General features: G+C 42.0%; 1 protein-coding gene across 1 annotated transcript in view; it reads left to right on the top strand.

Moving 5' to 3' along the window:
- ERICH3 (glutamate rich 3) overlaps positions 1 to 17,123 on the top strand; it is a 72,993-nt gene extending 55,870 nt beyond the window's left edge. The window contains exons 12-15 of the mRNA XM_014577164.3: positions 1,092 to 1,586; positions 6,146 to 6,280; positions 11,180 to 13,197; positions 14,016 to 17,123. Of these exons, the coding sequence (XP_014432650.1) occupies positions 1,092 to 1,586; positions 6,146 to 6,280; positions 11,180 to 13,179 (2,630 nt within the window). The 3' untranslated portion in view covers positions 13,180 to 13,197; positions 14,016 to 17,123. The remainder of the gene's footprint in view (positions 1 to 1,091; positions 1,587 to 6,145; positions 6,281 to 11,179; positions 13,198 to 14,015) is intronic.
- The last annotated feature ends 281 nt before the right edge of the window (positions 17,124 to 17,404 follow it).

Genomic DNA, 17,404 nt, shown 5'->3' with positions numbered 1-17,404 from the left:
TTTGTATCTTTAATAATTATAACATTCTTAGGGAACTCGGTGACCACGGGGATTCAGAACTTTTTACCTCTAATTTGCGGGTTCGCATCCAGTGCAGACAGGTAGCAACTGGCAGTCACTACCGTGGGATTGCTGTTCAGTAGACCGCGTGTGAAATGTCTCTCAGTTCAGGTACAAGCAGGTAGATTCCACATCACCACAGATACTAATGATCATTTCTGCTGTCAATCTCCATGGAGATGACAGGAGTTGAATGGAAGGATGATCTGATCTAATTCAGTGAGGGACTGTCTAGAACAAAACTGGGTCACACTAGTATAAAGTGTGTGGATTTTTGCACTGTTCTGCATCTTCTCTGTGATAAATGGAAGGCTTTAGCCCCCTGGGCTGATAATCTGTCAGCTTTAACAAGCAGTATATTATTTAGGGCCATATTCCTCACTCAAACATTCCCTCACTAGTCCTGCACATGTGTATCTGAAAGACCTGTTTAGCTCCTGTAAAAATATAGCATTTAATTTTTAAAAACAAAACAAAATTGCAGCATATTCATAGCAATGCATTAGGAAATAATAATCGAAGATGTGAGGGGTGCTAGAAAACCAGGATGACATTGTAAACAGCAAGGATTAATGCTTCATGGTATTGATTCCTGTGTGGTCCACAGGAGATTTATAATAGATCCACTGAGATGTTATGAATGTGCTGAAGAACTCTGACTGTTGAAACGTCTTGTCAAATACAGCTGGAGGAGTTTGTGTTAACCCCTTTCCAACTGCATTCAGAGGTGTTCTGGGAAGTAGGTCTCGTATCATTGATGGAGATTTCCTGTGGTGTGATTACATCATCAGAAACAAAATATGTTAAAAGGCTTTGATTAAATGCTTGTAGTTAGTTTCAGGTAATGTAATTATCTATATAATTATTAGGTAAGCATTTTGTGGCAGATCCTCAGCTGGTCTAAAGCAGAACAATGGCACTTACCCCAGATGAGGATCTGGTTCTTTGTACCCAGCTAAATGAACCGGGATTCAGCAAGGACAGATGCTTTATGAAAAATAGTAAAATGAAGTTATGTTTACTGTTTGTAGATAGGAAGTCTGCATCCTCTCTCTCATCCAGCCGTACAGTGTATAGCGGTGAAGACGACTCTGAAACTGAAAAGATGAAAGACCATGTTAAGGGCAATGAAAAGGAAGTCACTGAAAGGTCAATGACACATGAGAAGCATGGAAATGAGACTTGGGAAAGCAAACCGCTCAAATCTGTGGAAAATCAGGAAACTGATGCAGTGGAGGAAGAAGTAATAGATGAAGCAGAAGAAACAAAAGCAGAGATGGTGATGCGGAAAGACATTGAGTTTCTTCCTGGAAGTATGATAGAAATACATTGTCCAGGCAATGATGAACTCAATGAGGAACCCAACCATGTAGGGTCAATAGCAAATAATATAAGGGAAGGAGGGGAGGAGGATGGAAGCAATGCTAGGGAAGATGGGGAGGAGGTTGTTCTAGAGCATTTGGAAGGCAGCACTGTAGAAGCACAGGCTACAAACAAGGATTCTCCTGAGGTTGATGAAGAAGGTGGTAAGTATAGTCTCTTGGTGGAGTAGTGATGTGTTCAGTGCATGTAAACGTTGTATCTTTTGCTCTTACCATTAGTAATTGAGATGCATTTTGAAACAGCCTGAGAAATTCTTGGTGCACAATGTAAAATTGTTAGAATGTCATTTTGTTATGTGCCAAATAATCACTAGAGATGTATTGTGTGTTCATTGATGTTTTCCAGTGTAAGGTTTGACTATTCTTTTTTCATCTCTATCACTCATTGGGGCAATATGTGATTATATTTTTGCCATGAACTGCAATACCCTTATGTAATTTTATAAAGTTCAGTCCTGTTCAAATGACAAGCATTAGAAGTCCTCTTCAAATGCCAGCTCAGATATACTGGTTTGTACTTCTTATACTTCCAGTTTCCATAAGGACTCTGTTAAATCTCTCATATATCATGGTGCAGTGCATAGACAAACAGATTAGGAGACATCGTTTCTGTCTCCAGCTCTGTCATGATCATGAGCTAATATCTTAACCTCCATGAGCCACAGTTTCTCTGTTTGTAACATGGGGATATTAATACTCCAACCTCACCACTATGGATGGATGTTTTAACAAACTGGGCAAGGAGTATAGTTATTATACTCATATGAGTGAGACTGTGCAATATTGCACATTTGGGTGGGAAGAATGTGAGTACATGGTGTGGAATTTCATCTGGATTGCAGGAAGTATATTTTGGCAATATTGGGAATGTCAATGTAAGGTAATAAAGTGGCCTTCTGTAGTGATGCAGATGTGAAGAAGGGGAGTCAGGCTAGACAGTATTTCTGACTGTATTTCTGTGGATATCAGTTTTGCAGTAGATTATGTAATGCTCTCACTTAGTTTTAAGAGCTGTTTGTGGCTTGTTTCTATTGCTTTCTGCTTGAGTGCAGCATGTATCAAATAGCAAAGCAAAACACTGTTGAATGCTATATCATATTATTTGCAAGTTTCTTGGTGTTGGATTGCTTTGGGTTGCACTATGCTTTTGTTTTGTTCTCTTATTTATCCAAAATTGAAAAAGAGGGAATAATTTAGTATTCCGGGATTATATTGAATTATTTTTAGTATGTTTCTTGAAACTTTCCCTTTACTTGAATAAAGCATCTATCTTAAGCAACTTCACTTTAGACTGTTAGATAAGTGTTCAGTATGGTTGAAGATTGAAGTCATTAGAAAGCATACAGGTAGAATAAAGTGCTGCAATAAAAAAAAGGGGGGAAGAAAGGGATAATCATATCTACTGAGCTAATGACCTGCTGTGGTTTTGGCACAAAATAAGACCATTGTTCTTATTTAATTTCAGTACCCAGGAATTCGATCAAACAGTAATTTTATACTGTAGTAATAGATTTGAATGAACATAGCATTTGGGATGACTTCTCTTTTTAAAGGGCCTCATTTCAGTTGTCAGGATGAGGAAGTGACAGATGGGATAAGTGTAGTGCAGATAAAAGAATGTATACTTCTCCATCAAATCTTATAGCATCTTTACTGCCAGGAGAATGTCTAAGACTCAGGAGCAGACTAGGGAAAATGAGTACAAAACAAGGGCTACATGGACAAAAATACTCATTTAATCATAGGAGCTAGAGAGACAAGAGACCTAGTAGATCTTCTCCAATCCAGCTCCCTACCACTATAGGACTATCCAGGTGAATTTGGGAGAAAAGAATGTCAAGGAACAACGTGAGTAATAAACGAATAAGGGTAGGGCCTTTTTGAAAGGAAACTAACATTAAAGAGAGGCTTGATGGATAGCTCATGGTATCTTGGGAATCCTTAGGGCCTGATCCCACAGTTACCTGCTACTTACTAATTTAGGAAAATGCTGGGCCAGTCCTGAAAATAGCTGAGTGCCTGGGCTCCTTTGTTTCCTTGTTACACTTTCTATAGAAGGTAGTCAGCACTACCTTTCCACTAGTAACTGAGTTTTCTGCCCTGACTTATTGGTTGGGAGCAGACACAGTTATTGATTGTGCTTCTGCTAACTTTTTTAGTTCTAGATGTTGCAGAAATATTTATCAGAGATGAATTTACATGTAAGAGGAAAAGCTTGTCTGGGCTTATTCAGCTGCTTGCTGAGGCTGGGAAAGGCACCATGCATGTGGGAGTTAGGATTTGTAGGAGGTATGTAAATACCTGCTGTGTATTTTCTGATCTTGTTGTGAACTTTGCGACAAGGAGGCATCACTCTTCCTTAGAGACAGAATTACTGTGTGCTGTATTAGTCATCTTGCTCTGGGCTCTGTGTTTTGATTGACTGTCAATACTCCCTCTTGTCAAACATGTAACACGGGCAGTAAACTAGGAAGAATGGGAACTGCCAGACAATCAAACGGCAGGACTCAGAGTAATAAGGTATATACCATATTTAACAAAGCTTTTCAGGCTTCAGCGAGCCTGAACAAAATGCTCGCTATGCTTCTTTATTCTGATGCAGCAAAAGAGTCTCTAGGGGAAGAGGGGAGGAGAGACTTTCTCCTCTTTTCTGCATTTCTCCTCTTTTCTGCATTGTTATTATTTATTAATATTGATACTTCAAAAGTACCCAGAGACCCTGCTCTGAAATGTTGAAGCATGGTGGTATAGTGGCCAAATAAGTACAGGGAGGCAGAGTGGCTTCACGTAGGGGCTAGTACATTGACCAGAACAAGAGTGGGTAGAGGTGACGCCTAAAGAGAGAGAACAGAGTCAATGAGAAGGGTAACAGGAAAGCTGAGGTATGGGGAACAGATGAGAAAAAAAAAGGACGAGGAAGAATAAACAATCATCTGACCAGAGTTACAGGCAGAAGGGACATTCTAGCTGACATCCAGTCCACCTCCTTGCCCACATTGGAGTGTTCCCTGCAGCATGGTTTCCAGTGATTTGTCCAGTCTACATTTCTAAGCCTTAAGTGAAAGTATCTCTTACTTCCCGTGGAAGACTGTTATGCAGACTGAAATTGATGGTCCTTTAAAAGCTTCCCCTTCCATTCAGGCTAAATTTGTCCTTCCTTATTTTGTCCTATTGCTCCTGGGAGCTAAGGAAGCAGGGAACTGGAAACAGTGTTGGGGAAGGAGAAGCAGGAGAAAGGAAAAATAAAAGGAAAAGAATACATAAAAAGCAGAAAAGGAAGTGGAGAAGTTGTGGAGGAAAAGGGCAGTATAAGAGAAAAAACAAGCCTTTAGGAAATGGTGAGAGAGGAAGGGGAAAGGAAAGAAAGTAGAATGGCTAGATGTGGAGAGAAAAGAATGTAAGAATGGGGAAAAGAAAGAGAAGGGGGAGAGTTTGACTAGCGACCATCTGGTCCCTAACCTCCTTTGAAACCCAGTTGGATCTAAATATGTCACCTTAAGTCCTTCCAATAGAATCCTTCATTGCCATGAAAATACCGGGCAGCTTAAACCCCATTATGTACACAGATAGAAGGTTAAACAACGTTGGTATTTATTCTCTAGTCTCAACAGTATCACTAGCTGTTATTTTCCATGCACTGTTAGAAGGAACCTCTCCCATCCATACACTCCCTCCTCCCCAATGGGTTTTGTTTTTCTCACAGAGTGATTTTCTTTGCCATTTGCAAAGAGTCCAGTAGCATCTGAAATCAGGAAAGTTCTCTGCTTTTGGTTTGGAAATGGGACTGGCTTGACAGAAATGCAGTGCTGATAGTACATCTCCCTTAATACAAATTAAACACAATATAGCCATATTATAGAACTCTTGACATGCAAGCTAAAATTGTAGCAATCTTCCGAGTTTCCAGGAGGGAAGAGTTGGGAGGAGGCACCAGGAAGTTAGTCTGTATACGTGGCTAGAATCAATGCTAGCTCCCATTATAGCACCTCTATAAATAGTTCTTTTAACAAAGGACAAATGTAGTTTTAGAATCACATATCCTTTAGTATTATTGCCTAGCAGGTGGTATATGAAACATTAATAGAAGAGATAGCACAACCTTCACTATAGTACTACCAGTGTCACAGGTATAGCCTGACTATGAAGCAAAAACGTGAATGCCATTGTTGTTGCTTTTAGATGAAGCAAATATTTCTCTGCCTATATATAAGGATTTACATTCACATATGACCATGCATCTATCTAAGACTATGTTTTCAGCTGATTCTACTAATATGAGGAATTTTAAAAATAATCAGAAATGTATATGGAAACTTTAGTATGTAAAAATATGCTGTAAGGTTTTTTTTTTTAAAGAGGCACAGGACAATAAAAGATTTCTGGTATTCAAACAATTTTGTTGCTAGTGCATGAAAAACATCTTAACAAAGGTAGTTTTGCATCTTTGTGGTGTTTGGTGGCTGACTTCTGCATGTATGTTTGTAGATCCTCCTGCATGAATTTTTATAATGGCTTGCCATTTGATTTTAAGATATTTAGAAGCATTATCACTGGTGAAGGCTTACTGGATTTTAATTAACCCTGAACTGATATTACAGCTATTAAGCTGATTTCAGACTACTGAATTATTGTCTTACCCCATAAGATTTTGGTTGTTTCTGTTTCTTGCTCCTTGTTAAGTAATTTTGTGATATTTTTTGAAGATTGTAAATCAGTTCAAGAGAAAATAGCAGAAGCAATTGAAAATGATCATTTGAGTTCTGAACCTGAGCCCAGTGATTCTAGTACAGATGAAGAAGAGGAGAACTTAACAAGTACAGCTCATGATATAAAAGAAGGTAAGGTCAACTAATATGATCAGGGACCTGGGTTAAATTTCACTCTGCATTGAAAAGCCATTTATAGAATCGTTAGCTCTCTCATTCATCTTCCTTTTCACACTTGTATGTCTTCCTTCTGACTTTTTTTTCTTTCCTCCTTTGAGTAAAATGGCAGGTCTGATTAGTCAGTCTCTAGAGTGGTATAGCTTGCAAACTGATACCATTTAGGCAAGATGTAGCCTGTGGGGGGGAGGGGAGAAGTTTAAAACACCTGGCTGCTCCCTCCATGTGCCTTTAGGCACTTCGCTCCTCTTGTGGGAGTGCGGTGGGAGACGCGGTGGGGAGACTTTGTTTGTTGCTCCTGCCCCCAGCCCAATCATTGTAGCTCCCATTGTCCAGAAGCCAGACCCCCTTCCTGATCCTGCACCCCAATCTTCTGTACAGGTCAGAATCCTCTCCTGCACCCATACCCCCCTCCTTGACCCTGTACCCGCTGCTATACCCCAGTCTCCTGCCCCAGGTCACCACCCACTGCACTCTCGTCTCCTGTCCCAGGTCACAAATCCCTCCCAGACCCTGCACCCTCTCCTACACCCCTCCCCCAGGTCAAAATCCTCTCCTGCACCCAGACCCCCTCCCTGACCATACACCCCCTCCTACACCTCAATCCCCTGCCCCCCAGGTCACAACCCCCTTCTTTACCCAGACTCCTTCTCAGGCCCACATCCTCACCTGCAACCCAGTCCCCTATCCTGAGCTCCCTTTTGCACCCAACCTCCATCCCAGACCCTGCAGCCCCCTCCATAAAAAGTGTAGTCCTTGACCACTTACCAAAATCTTGGAGAGGCACCCCCAATAAAAAAAGTATTGCCCACTCCTGATCTAGGGGCTAACACTGATTCTGGATAAAAAGTTCCGGCCATCAAAAAGTGATTGTTAGTGGAGACTGCAAAATTTTATTTTCAACTCTCAAATGCCTGGAATGTTCTGTCCCCAAAGAAGAAAAGAGTAGGCTGGTAGAGTAAAGATGCTGCAGTATTCTAAAGCTTACCAGGGAGCTTTACACTGTCTGAATACTTGAAATGGGAGTTTGGAACCCATCAGAAATAGGTTCCATTCACTAGGGCCACAGTGACAGGTGATTTTGGCTGTCCAGTTTGAGAGACTTAAAGGGGCTTGATTTTTCAGATAGCTTAGGTTGGACGCCCACAGACTGAAATGCCCAAAAGCACTAATGACTATTTGAAATCTTGGCCTAGATGTTTGCCTAGCTTTATTACACAACACATTGCTTTTAGGCATTAGTTTGTGAGTAAAGCACATGGACTTAGACAACTTATTTTTCACATTTGTAGAAACGCTCAAATAAATATAGACATTTTTTCCATAAGGTAGATAATACAGTTCTTTGCAATAATACCTTTCTTTACTCCTATTCTGCTCCTTCGTGAATAACAGAAGCTTTCTTTTGGTCTGTTCCCCATAGATACAGCTTTCAGATTTCAAGATTTATCTAATTTGATTGCGATGTTCTGTGAACTTTACATATAATAGCAGAGAGAGTTGCCATCGGCACTTCTGCTCCCAGAATTTTTTTGCAGTCTGTTAGATTGTACAGTCACATGGGCAAAAAATCATTCTCTTTTTGAGGATTCTAGTAGGTTTTTAAAATTAATCTATAAATTTAGAGCCTAGTTATTAAAAACAATTACTAATGAACAGTGGGTGTCTGGCAAAATTACTCTGGACCTTGTTTTCTTACAAAGGACAGCCAGACTATCTCCAGTTAAAGAACAAAAGCTGTTTATAACACATCAGTCTATCCGGTATGTTCATAGCTGGATTTTGTCCATTTCCTAACTTAATATAGAATTAGTTGCTAGTTGCCATTGCGTTGCCACAGGAAACTAAAGTGGCTTCAAAGAGCTGGATTGCTGCATTCAGACACTCCAGTTGTCCTTTGCAGCCATAGCCAGCAAATAAAACACTTGCTGGACCTGACTCTGTTCTCACATCATGAAGAACTCCTTTGAAGTCGATGTAGTGATATTGAAGTGGACCAGTATGAGCTCAGAACCAAACCCTCAGGGTTTCATCCCCATTGAACAAAGGAACCATATTTCAATATGAAATAACTGCTGTCAAACAGGTGACCCAAACCAGGGTCAGAACTACAGACAGTTCCTACCCCTGACTTTGCGTTCAGTGTGTTAGTGCTAAGATGATGTATGTACATGTGTGCATATGGGTGTGTGTTATGGGTTGGAGAGCTCTGCCCTACCCTAGCTTGTTTTGCCCAGCTGTGTAATGCCAGCTGGACTTTTGAATGAGATATATACAGAATAAAAATTAGTCTTTGAGAAGGACCCTCTCTCCTGGAACTACCTAGCTAACTGGCTGTTTTTAAATGCCTTTCTAAAACAATACATACCGTTTATTTTTCCTGTCTCATGGATCATTTACATGTTAAGATCAGAATATTAAATTGGACCAAAGCAGGGCACAAGGAAAGCATCTCTCCACAAACTCTTTTAGTGGAGAAGGAAAGGACATGAAATATACTGACTACAGAGTGCAAACTGAATGCCTCACCAATCTGTTATAATTGGGTGATGGTGCCACTAAACTATCATCATTCATCGTGATCATAGCATGCAGTATTTTTTTCACATAAGGTTTCAGGTTCTATTAGGAGAGGAAAAGGAAGCTTATTGTATAAGCTACTTGCTAAATCTGACCCAGAATACTTTGTCCAGTGCTAGCTGCCATTTACTTGACTAGGAAGGCGATTATTGTCTCAAAGAGGGTGCAGCATATGACATGATGTAGGATGATGGGTTGGGAAGTTTTACCTTATTCACACTGCAAATGAAACTTAGAGATGATATATTAGAAATTAAAAAAAAAAACATTGGCAAAACAGATGTCAGAATAATAAAGAATAAGATAATTTGCATGCAAGCAAGACATGTTTCAATGTTTCAAACTGACCTAAATTCAGCCATATCTGACTTTGGTATTTTTGGTGCATCCCTTTTCTAAAAATGATGATAGGGAGTGATAAATGAATGGAAAGAGGTTGTTTTTTTAACACTGTTAAAAGCCCAAAAACCTGAGGGACATATGAAAATGAGAAAGCTAGCAGTAAATATAAATAATCAATTCAACGCAAAGCACATCTATCTGAGAGGGTATCGGCCGAGAATGGAGGGCAGGATTTCTGTTTGCAACGTGGGGGTTTTAGGCTGTATTGGTGGCATGACTGGAGATCATATTATTTGTGACCAGGTGAAAGGGAAAAAGTCCTGCTGCTTCAACTGATTTTTATTTAGATTTATCTCTTGTATGCCCTCCAACTCAACCCCCTTTTCTCTTTCTCCACCCATCCCTGAGCTCTGTCTTGAAAGGGTGACCAGGTGTGACACTGTGGGACCATCTCAGCATTGGGGACTTTGTCGTATACACAAAACTATATGCCATTTCCCCCTCCCCTGCAAAAATATGTCCTGATTTTTCACACTTGCCCTCTTCTCTGTCTCCTCTGTGGCTAGGCCTGCCAGAGCATTGTCTGGAAAGCATCATTCTTTTATTTGCTTCAGTAACATTTAGGGCCAATTTTTCCAAAAATATGGTCAGATCCTAAATTGTGTGAACAGGCTCAGGTGCATTGGCACAAATAGGTAATTGTGCTGGCCAAGGGCTTGATCCTGCACCGCTGAATTCAGTGAAAGCTTTGGCCATTGAATTCAAAGAGGTACAGGCCCCAAATGTGCATAAGTCATTAACCATTTTGCATATCCAGCTATATATTTTGTCTCCTGTACATGTTTATTTTTCACTAGTAACTTAGCACCTATTTCTGAATATTTAAATCTCAGTGCCAAGTAGGGAGGTAAGCGAGTAGTCAACTGTTCGCTTCCCCCTCCCCTCCCTTGATGCCTCTGTATTAGAGGCAGTGTGTGTGTGGGAAAACAGGAGTGCTCCCTGCCCCCCATGCTGCCTCTGAGAGGCACCAGGGAAGAGGGATAGGGAAGGATGGTGAGTCTGCCGTGGGCCGAGCCTCGCCATGGGCAGAGGCTGTTTCTGCAGCAGCCTCTGTCCTCGGGGCTCTAAGCAGGGAGCTGGGTCCCGCTATGGACAGGGGCTGCTGCTGCTAAGCAGCCCCTGTTTGTGGTGGTCTAGACTAGCCATGGGCAGGGGCTACTCCAGCAGCAGCCCTATGTACGGCTAGCCTGGGCTGCTGCGAACAGGGGCTGCTGAACCCAGTGCGAGTCGGGACGGAGCAGTCGCTCCAGTCCAGGACCACTGTGCTTCTGCATTTTAAACATAGTAAGAGCCACTGGGCTCTTACTACGTTTAAAATTCAGAGTTGCAGGGTGGGTGGCTCCTGGAGCCAGTGTGAGCTGGGAGTGAGCAGTCCTGGCTCGCACCTGCTCCAGATCACTAGGGATCTGCATTCTAAATGTAATAAGGGCCCAGCAGCTCTTCATATATTTAAAATGCAGAGCTCCAGTGGTCTAGAGCCAGTGCAAGCCCTCGCTGTAGCTCTGCAGAGTGGCCCTTATCGACTAATCAGGTACATGATTAGCCAGATAACTGCTCTTTAACATCCTTAGTGCCAAGCTTATGGCTACTTCCTCTATGTATCCTGAGGTCATGTCTGGACCATGTAACATGATTTTTGTTTCAGTTATTTGTTCCTGATGCCAGAACGACAGCACTGGCAACAGCCACAGGACAGGTGCATCATGGGAAGCAGCAGGGGCCACGTCCTGCCCCTCCCCTGGCCCGAATCACCCAGCCTAAAATCCAATTACTGATTTGGAACAATGGAATCTCTAATAATCACTTCATAAAAAAAGCCTTAGAATTAACATACTTATTAAAATAAAACTAATGTTTTCATTATTTCCTCAGATGGCGCTTTCTTGGCAGAAGCAGGTGAAAATGAGAAATTAGCAGAGCAAGTGCTCCAAGGGGTAGATGAGCAAAAAGCACTTGAGAAGGAGGAAGAGTCTGTAGCTCAGGAAGGAGCCACTGACACTGAAGAAGGAGGCAATGAAACAGGTCTGGAGACAGATTTACTGGCTAAGGAAGAAGCAGGAGCTGTGATGGGACAGACAGTGGGTAATGTACTCACAGTACAAGAAGAAGCATCGGAGGAGCAGCAAATAATGGAAGAAGATCTGGAGAGAAGTAGGGTAGGAAAGGAAATGACATTTGAGGGAGAGGGGATGATGCAGGAAGAAGTAAATGAAGATGAGGGGGCAGTGGGAAAGGCAACATATGAGGAGAAGGTGGTAGAGAAAGTATTATTTGAAGGCGAGGAAGTGCCTGAAGGAGAGGAGATCATGAAGGAAGCCACATCTGATGCAGAGGTGGCTATGGGGATGGCAGAAGATGTAGGAAAGGCAGCATCTGAGGCAGAGGAGGCTTTGGAAGCAGCAGGATCTGAGGGAAAGGAGTCTGTGGAGGATTCAGTTGCAGAAGGGATAGAATTGGAAAGAGAGGAGGTTGTGGAGGAGGCAGCTTCCGAGGGAGGGGTGGCTATAGGAGAGGCAGAATTTGCACTAGAGGAATCAGTGAAGGTTCCCATACTGGGAGCAGCAACTGAAATAGAGGAATCTGTGGAATCAAGAGAAGTTCTGATAGGTAAAGCAGTGACTGATGTGGAAGAGGCAGCAACAGAAGAACAATCCGAGGAGGAGGATGTAATGGAAGCAACCCGAGAGGAGAAAGAGACAAGAAATGAAACCACGGAAGAAGAGTCAGAAGTAGAGGAATCAGCACCTCCCAGGGAAGAAACCTCATTGGATAGAAAAATAAAAATGGAGATTGCAATAGAGGAAGGAGCACACAAAGATGGGGAGAGCCTGGCGGAAGCACCTGAAGAGGAAGTAGCAGCCATTGATCCAGAAACTGAGGAAGAGGTAGCAGATGAAGGAATTCACAGAGAGGAATTGGTATCTGAGGAAATAGCATATATGGCAGAAGAACTGATGAAGACGGGTGAGGAGAAAGTGACAGAGGAAGCAAAAGAGAATAAATTGTGGATAGGAAAAAAGGTACCTATTGATGAAGCATCAATAGATGAATCCACAATAAATGAAGAGGCGGTAGCTGAGAGAGCAGAAATGGAGGAGTTGGAAGTGACTGATGGCATGGCAATGGAGGAAGTGAAGATGGCTGAGGGAGCCACAATGGAGAAAGTTGTGACTGAGGAGTCAGGAGAAAGAGAGGGGGAGGGAATGTCAGAATTACCAGCATCTGAGGAGGCAACATCAGAGGATATAGGAGGTAAAGGGAAAGTAATGGGCATTAAAACACCATCTCAAGAAGAGGAGTTAGTAGAGAAATCAGAATCTGGTGAGAAAGGAAGTGCAGATGTATTATTGGATTGGAAGGTGCAGACAGAGGATGCAGGACGTGAAGAGGGCCAGGCAGAGGAGGATTCAGGCTCAGAAAAGAAGAAGGTGATGACCAAGGAGATAATACCCAATGACAACATGGGATTAGAAAGAACATTGCCTGAGGAGAAGAACTTGATGATACCAGCATCTCTGTTGGATGAAGTGGAAGCTGTGGAAGCATCACCTGAGGTGGAAGGCATGACACAGGAAATGGCATATGGCAGGGGTGTAATGGAGAAGGATGCAGTCCTTGTGGAAGAGGTAATGGCAAAAATGAGACGCACTGATGGGAATGACAAAACAGAGGAGGGAGAGTCTGAGACAACAGAAGAGAAAACTACATTGAAACAAGTAGACAAAAGTGAAAAAATAAAAATAGGAAAGACAGAAGCTTTGGCTGAATATCCACAAGGGAGTCATGGGAGTACAGATCTGCTGGAAATGGAGCAAAGGGAAGAAAGCCTGACAGACACCACAGGGGCATCCATTACAGAAGAGAGAAACTAAGGGGCTCCATGGCAGATGGTGAGTATTGGTATGAGCCAAATTGCTAACTAAAAGAATAATTGGTTTTATTTTTATTGCATTCCTTTGTAAGGTGTCCAAAGCTGCATTACCTCAGGTAGTGCTATCCAAGCCCCAGATCTACCGAATGGTGAAATACCAAACTGTGTGATTCATTTGGAAGCAAGAGCCATGATTTCCTTCCACCATTTATTATATTCCTCACTTTCACTTCCAGTGTTTCTGAAGGGCTTGTACTGCAAAGTCAAAAGTGACTTTGAGTTGCATTATGAACAGTCACAGCTGTGTTTCATGTCTGCATCTCATGCCTCCGCTCACACTGAGTGGTGCTGTTCTCCATGAGTAGTGCCATTGGCTATACTGGCACTATATAGGAACAAGTGTACCCTATTGATGAAGAGGAAATAGAAAAAGCCACAAAATGTAGATGTAGAGATGGCCACGGAAGAAGCCATGAAGGGAGTGGCAGTGACTGAAGAGGTGGCCATGGCCGACTGGTGGTAATTGAGGAAGGTGTCAGTGGCTGAGAGAGCAGTGATAGAGAGTCTGGCAGAGCCAGAAAAGGCAGCAGTGGAAGGTGTGGCAGTGGCTGAGGGGTTGACAATGGAGGAAGTGAATAAATGAGTGAGAGTGGTGGCTTCTGGCCATAATACTGCAATGATTTTGATAAGCTATAGCAATAATCAGTCTTAGTGTTTCTGTTTGTCTCTCTCGTTCGATGAACTTGTATGGCCCCTATAATACTAGTAACCAAGCACCTCTCAATGTTTAATGTACCGTTCCCCCATACAACTAACATTTTGCTTGTTGTTTCCCAGACTGCTCTAATGCTGGACATAATTATCCTGCCTTTGATACAGTCCCAGGAAGCGGGAGAAAGACACATCGGAGTGTCCTCAGCAGATCTTTTGGTGATCTTATTTTGGGAATACTTTTTTACAAATCACTGTAGATTTTGTGCTGGCTGTGACGTTTCCTCTCAGGTTTCATTTTACTTTATGAGTAGCATAACCATCAGTTTATTTACTGGACCAGCTCCAGAATGTGCAACAGATAACTGAAGTAAGCTTATATAGCCAGTGCAGGAAATCATATTCCTTTATCATTCTGGCAATAATAATAAGGCTCTTTCCACAGCTGTCATGAATTTCTTTTTGAAATACAGAGAATTCTTACATTGGTTAAATTTGTATTCCTCCCCACCAAAAAAGAACTCTGTGGATTTTGTGATGACTCTCTTGAAGAGAGGAGGTAGCTTGCTGGCACTTGCTATATACAGTGTGAATGTATGTCTGTATATAAAATTGTACCTATGTGATTGTATTCTCCTCACAGCCTACATGCATTTGTTGACTGTAAATTCTTCAAGGCAGTGACTATGTCCCCCTGTATGTATATTGGTTCCCCAGCACAGCGAGGCCTGGATTCTGACTGGAACATCATGATGGCATTGTAATATGAATAGCAAATAATCGTAATAAAAATAAGGAGCCCAATTCTGATCTCACACAGCAGCAGTGCCAGTGAGTAGGACATGTTAGCACAGAGGGCAGGCTTGGGGACTGTAAGGACAATTGCTTCCCTCTATTACATGAATCATTTAGTGGAGAAAATAGGGCATAGAGAGGAAATGTTTTTCTCTTCAACATCCAGAGCAACAGGTCAGGACTCGACTTCAGAGAGCATTAGACAGGGGAAGGATCCAACATGTGCATGCACCTTGGTGCCAATGGAACTTAGGCCCTAGGTTCCTTACCTGAGCACCAACTGAGGTATACAGCACAGGGTGGGTGGCCAGGCACACTACCTTACTGCTACTGCTTAAAGGCATTGTAAAGAACAGTCCCCCAAGCAGTCTCCTACTGATCCATGCCCATGCAGAGCCAGCTTCTGCATCTGGGCCCCTCTGGGTTTGACTGCTGCTGAAGTGGGAAAATAACCCTGGCCCTGCAATGGCTGCATTTCCAACCAAGTCCAATTTGTGCCCATTCAAACAAGCAGATCTGGATTTGGAAGCAAGTTCCTGGAAAGAGAGTTGTGAGTGCTTGAGCGAATGTCCAAACACTTGAGCAGTCTCTCTGAGAGGTGCAGTTTGGCTGTCTTTAGGGCTCTCAGTGGGCTTGGATGAGGTCAAGAATCATGACCTGCATTACATGACCGGTCACATAGCACGAAAGGCAAATAAACATGAAGTGGTAGGTCTGGTAAGTAGCCTGCATACAAAAGGGTCATTGAAGAGATGAAGGGCTGAAAATACGTTGCTGAGCTGAATTCAACACTCCTACCCACTCTCTGCTTAATCCACCTCTCTGGCTCCAAATAGTAAGGCTGCGGTTTAATTCCCAGCATGTGGCTTGCCTACTCTTGTGTGGCTGGGCAGTTCTAGGAGCGAGGTGGCTGTGAAGGTGGAACCATGACCCTGCCTGCCAGTCCCCTGGAGAGTGTTTTACAAATCCATGGATACAGGGACAGACCAATCACTATGCTCCTCAGATGAAACAACTGGAATGCTGCCTGGTTTTCACACAGGCTGTGAAAGTGTCAGCTCTCGGTGCCATCCCTCAATGTGCGCCAGGCAGAATCTGAGGCTAAGGTCTATGATGCTTTGGGCAGTGGCCTGGCATATCCAGAAGAAGTTTAAGAAATTTAAGTCAGAGGCCAGAACAAAATAACCAATATGAAATATCCCTGCTAGATTAAGGCAGAAAAAAATGTCAGTGCAGTCCTTCAGAGTGAAAATTGGATAAAAAGCGCCATAATTAGATAAGGAACCTGTTATATAAGGATGCAAATGGAAGCTTTGGATTCAGAACTGCACAATTATAAGTATAAACAGCAGGCCTGAGCCTCTTCTCTTACTTTGCTGTCAATCGGTAAAAATTGCAATGAGTGTGACTGGTGCCATACTAATATAAAACTTATGGAAATGAGAAAACAGCTGGTTCTCACAGTATTAATCAGGCCACGCCCTTATCAAAGCAAAAGCTTCCCAGCTTTGGTGGCATCTGCACTGGTGAGCCAGGTTACACTCATCCTCTTCAAGAGCCCTTGTGTGGCAGGGATTCGCAATTAGGCATTGCTAGTGAGTGCTGAGCAATACTCTCCCCTCTCTAAGCACTGAGTTTTAGTTTTCCATCTTAGGAAATGGAATAAAATCAAGTGGATTTGCACTGACTTATTCTTTGTTTTCACATGGGATAATAAATTTAAACATGGTCAAGTACCTTGTGTTTGTTTTAATAGAGTGTTGGATTTGAGTTCCTGGGTCAGAGTCCCTAATATGCACTTTGAGAGAAAAAAGTAGCCAAGATAAATCATATAAATGCAAACAAGGAATTTCACGTGATTAAACAAGATTAGTTGCAGATTATTTTTGTATTTATTGGTAATTTAAATTGAGGCACTGTGTCAAGTGAGCCTGAGCTGCACAATTTCAATCCTTAGCCTTGTGTAATTTGTGCAATACTTTTCCTTGAATGCATGTACTTGAGTTGCAACTTTCTTGGTCTGTTTTTATCCATGGAATGTCCTTAAAGTATGAACCAGTATATTCCGCTGACCAATACAGTTTCAATTTTGTTCAATATTAACTGTGCAGTAAATGGATACAATGTGTTTACACTAGTTACAGATGAATAAATCTAGTATGTTAATTGTACTGAATTAAACTTTTCTTCATGGTCTTCTGATAACGAGTGTGTGTGTATGTGTGTAAAGGCATCTGTTTATACATATGTGTGCATATAAATTCACATATTTGCTTTAGTCTAGCTAAGTGATGCCATATTTCAGTTTGTGTAGTTATCTGGATTTTTGGAGAATCTGGATTTTTTGGCAGTCTTCTATGTAAGGATACTAATATTTAGCATTCATACAGGGGCCTGATCCAAAGCCCTTCCAAGTGGTGGGCTTGCCACTGACTGTAACTGTCTTCGGACCAAGTTAGATACAGCTCCAAAGCATTAATCTTTGTACGAACTTGTGGCACAAATAAGTCTAACAGCTGAATTTAGCCTCGTTTCCTGCCCCAAAGACAATCCATTAACAGAATGAAAATATATTACTTTTTTTAATGATGATTTTTTTTGGCAATTTTTAAAAACTCTTTGGTGAACAGTTTGTTGTAAGCCTTCAGTAGTTGAACCAGGTTGAGGAAATGTTCTTGGTCAAATAAATCACATGATACTTGTTGTTCATCGCTGATTGA

Source organism: Pelodiscus sinensis, chromosome 9, assembly GCF_049634645.1.
Source record: "Pelodiscus sinensis isolate JC-2024 chromosome 9, ASM4963464v1, whole genome shotgun sequence".
NCBI classification, from domain to species: domain Eukaryota; kingdom Metazoa; phylum Chordata; order Testudines; family Trionychidae; genus Pelodiscus; species Pelodiscus sinensis.
The sequence above is the reverse complement of the archived record's forward strand: the minus strand, read 5'-3'. Positions and strand labels throughout refer to the sequence as shown.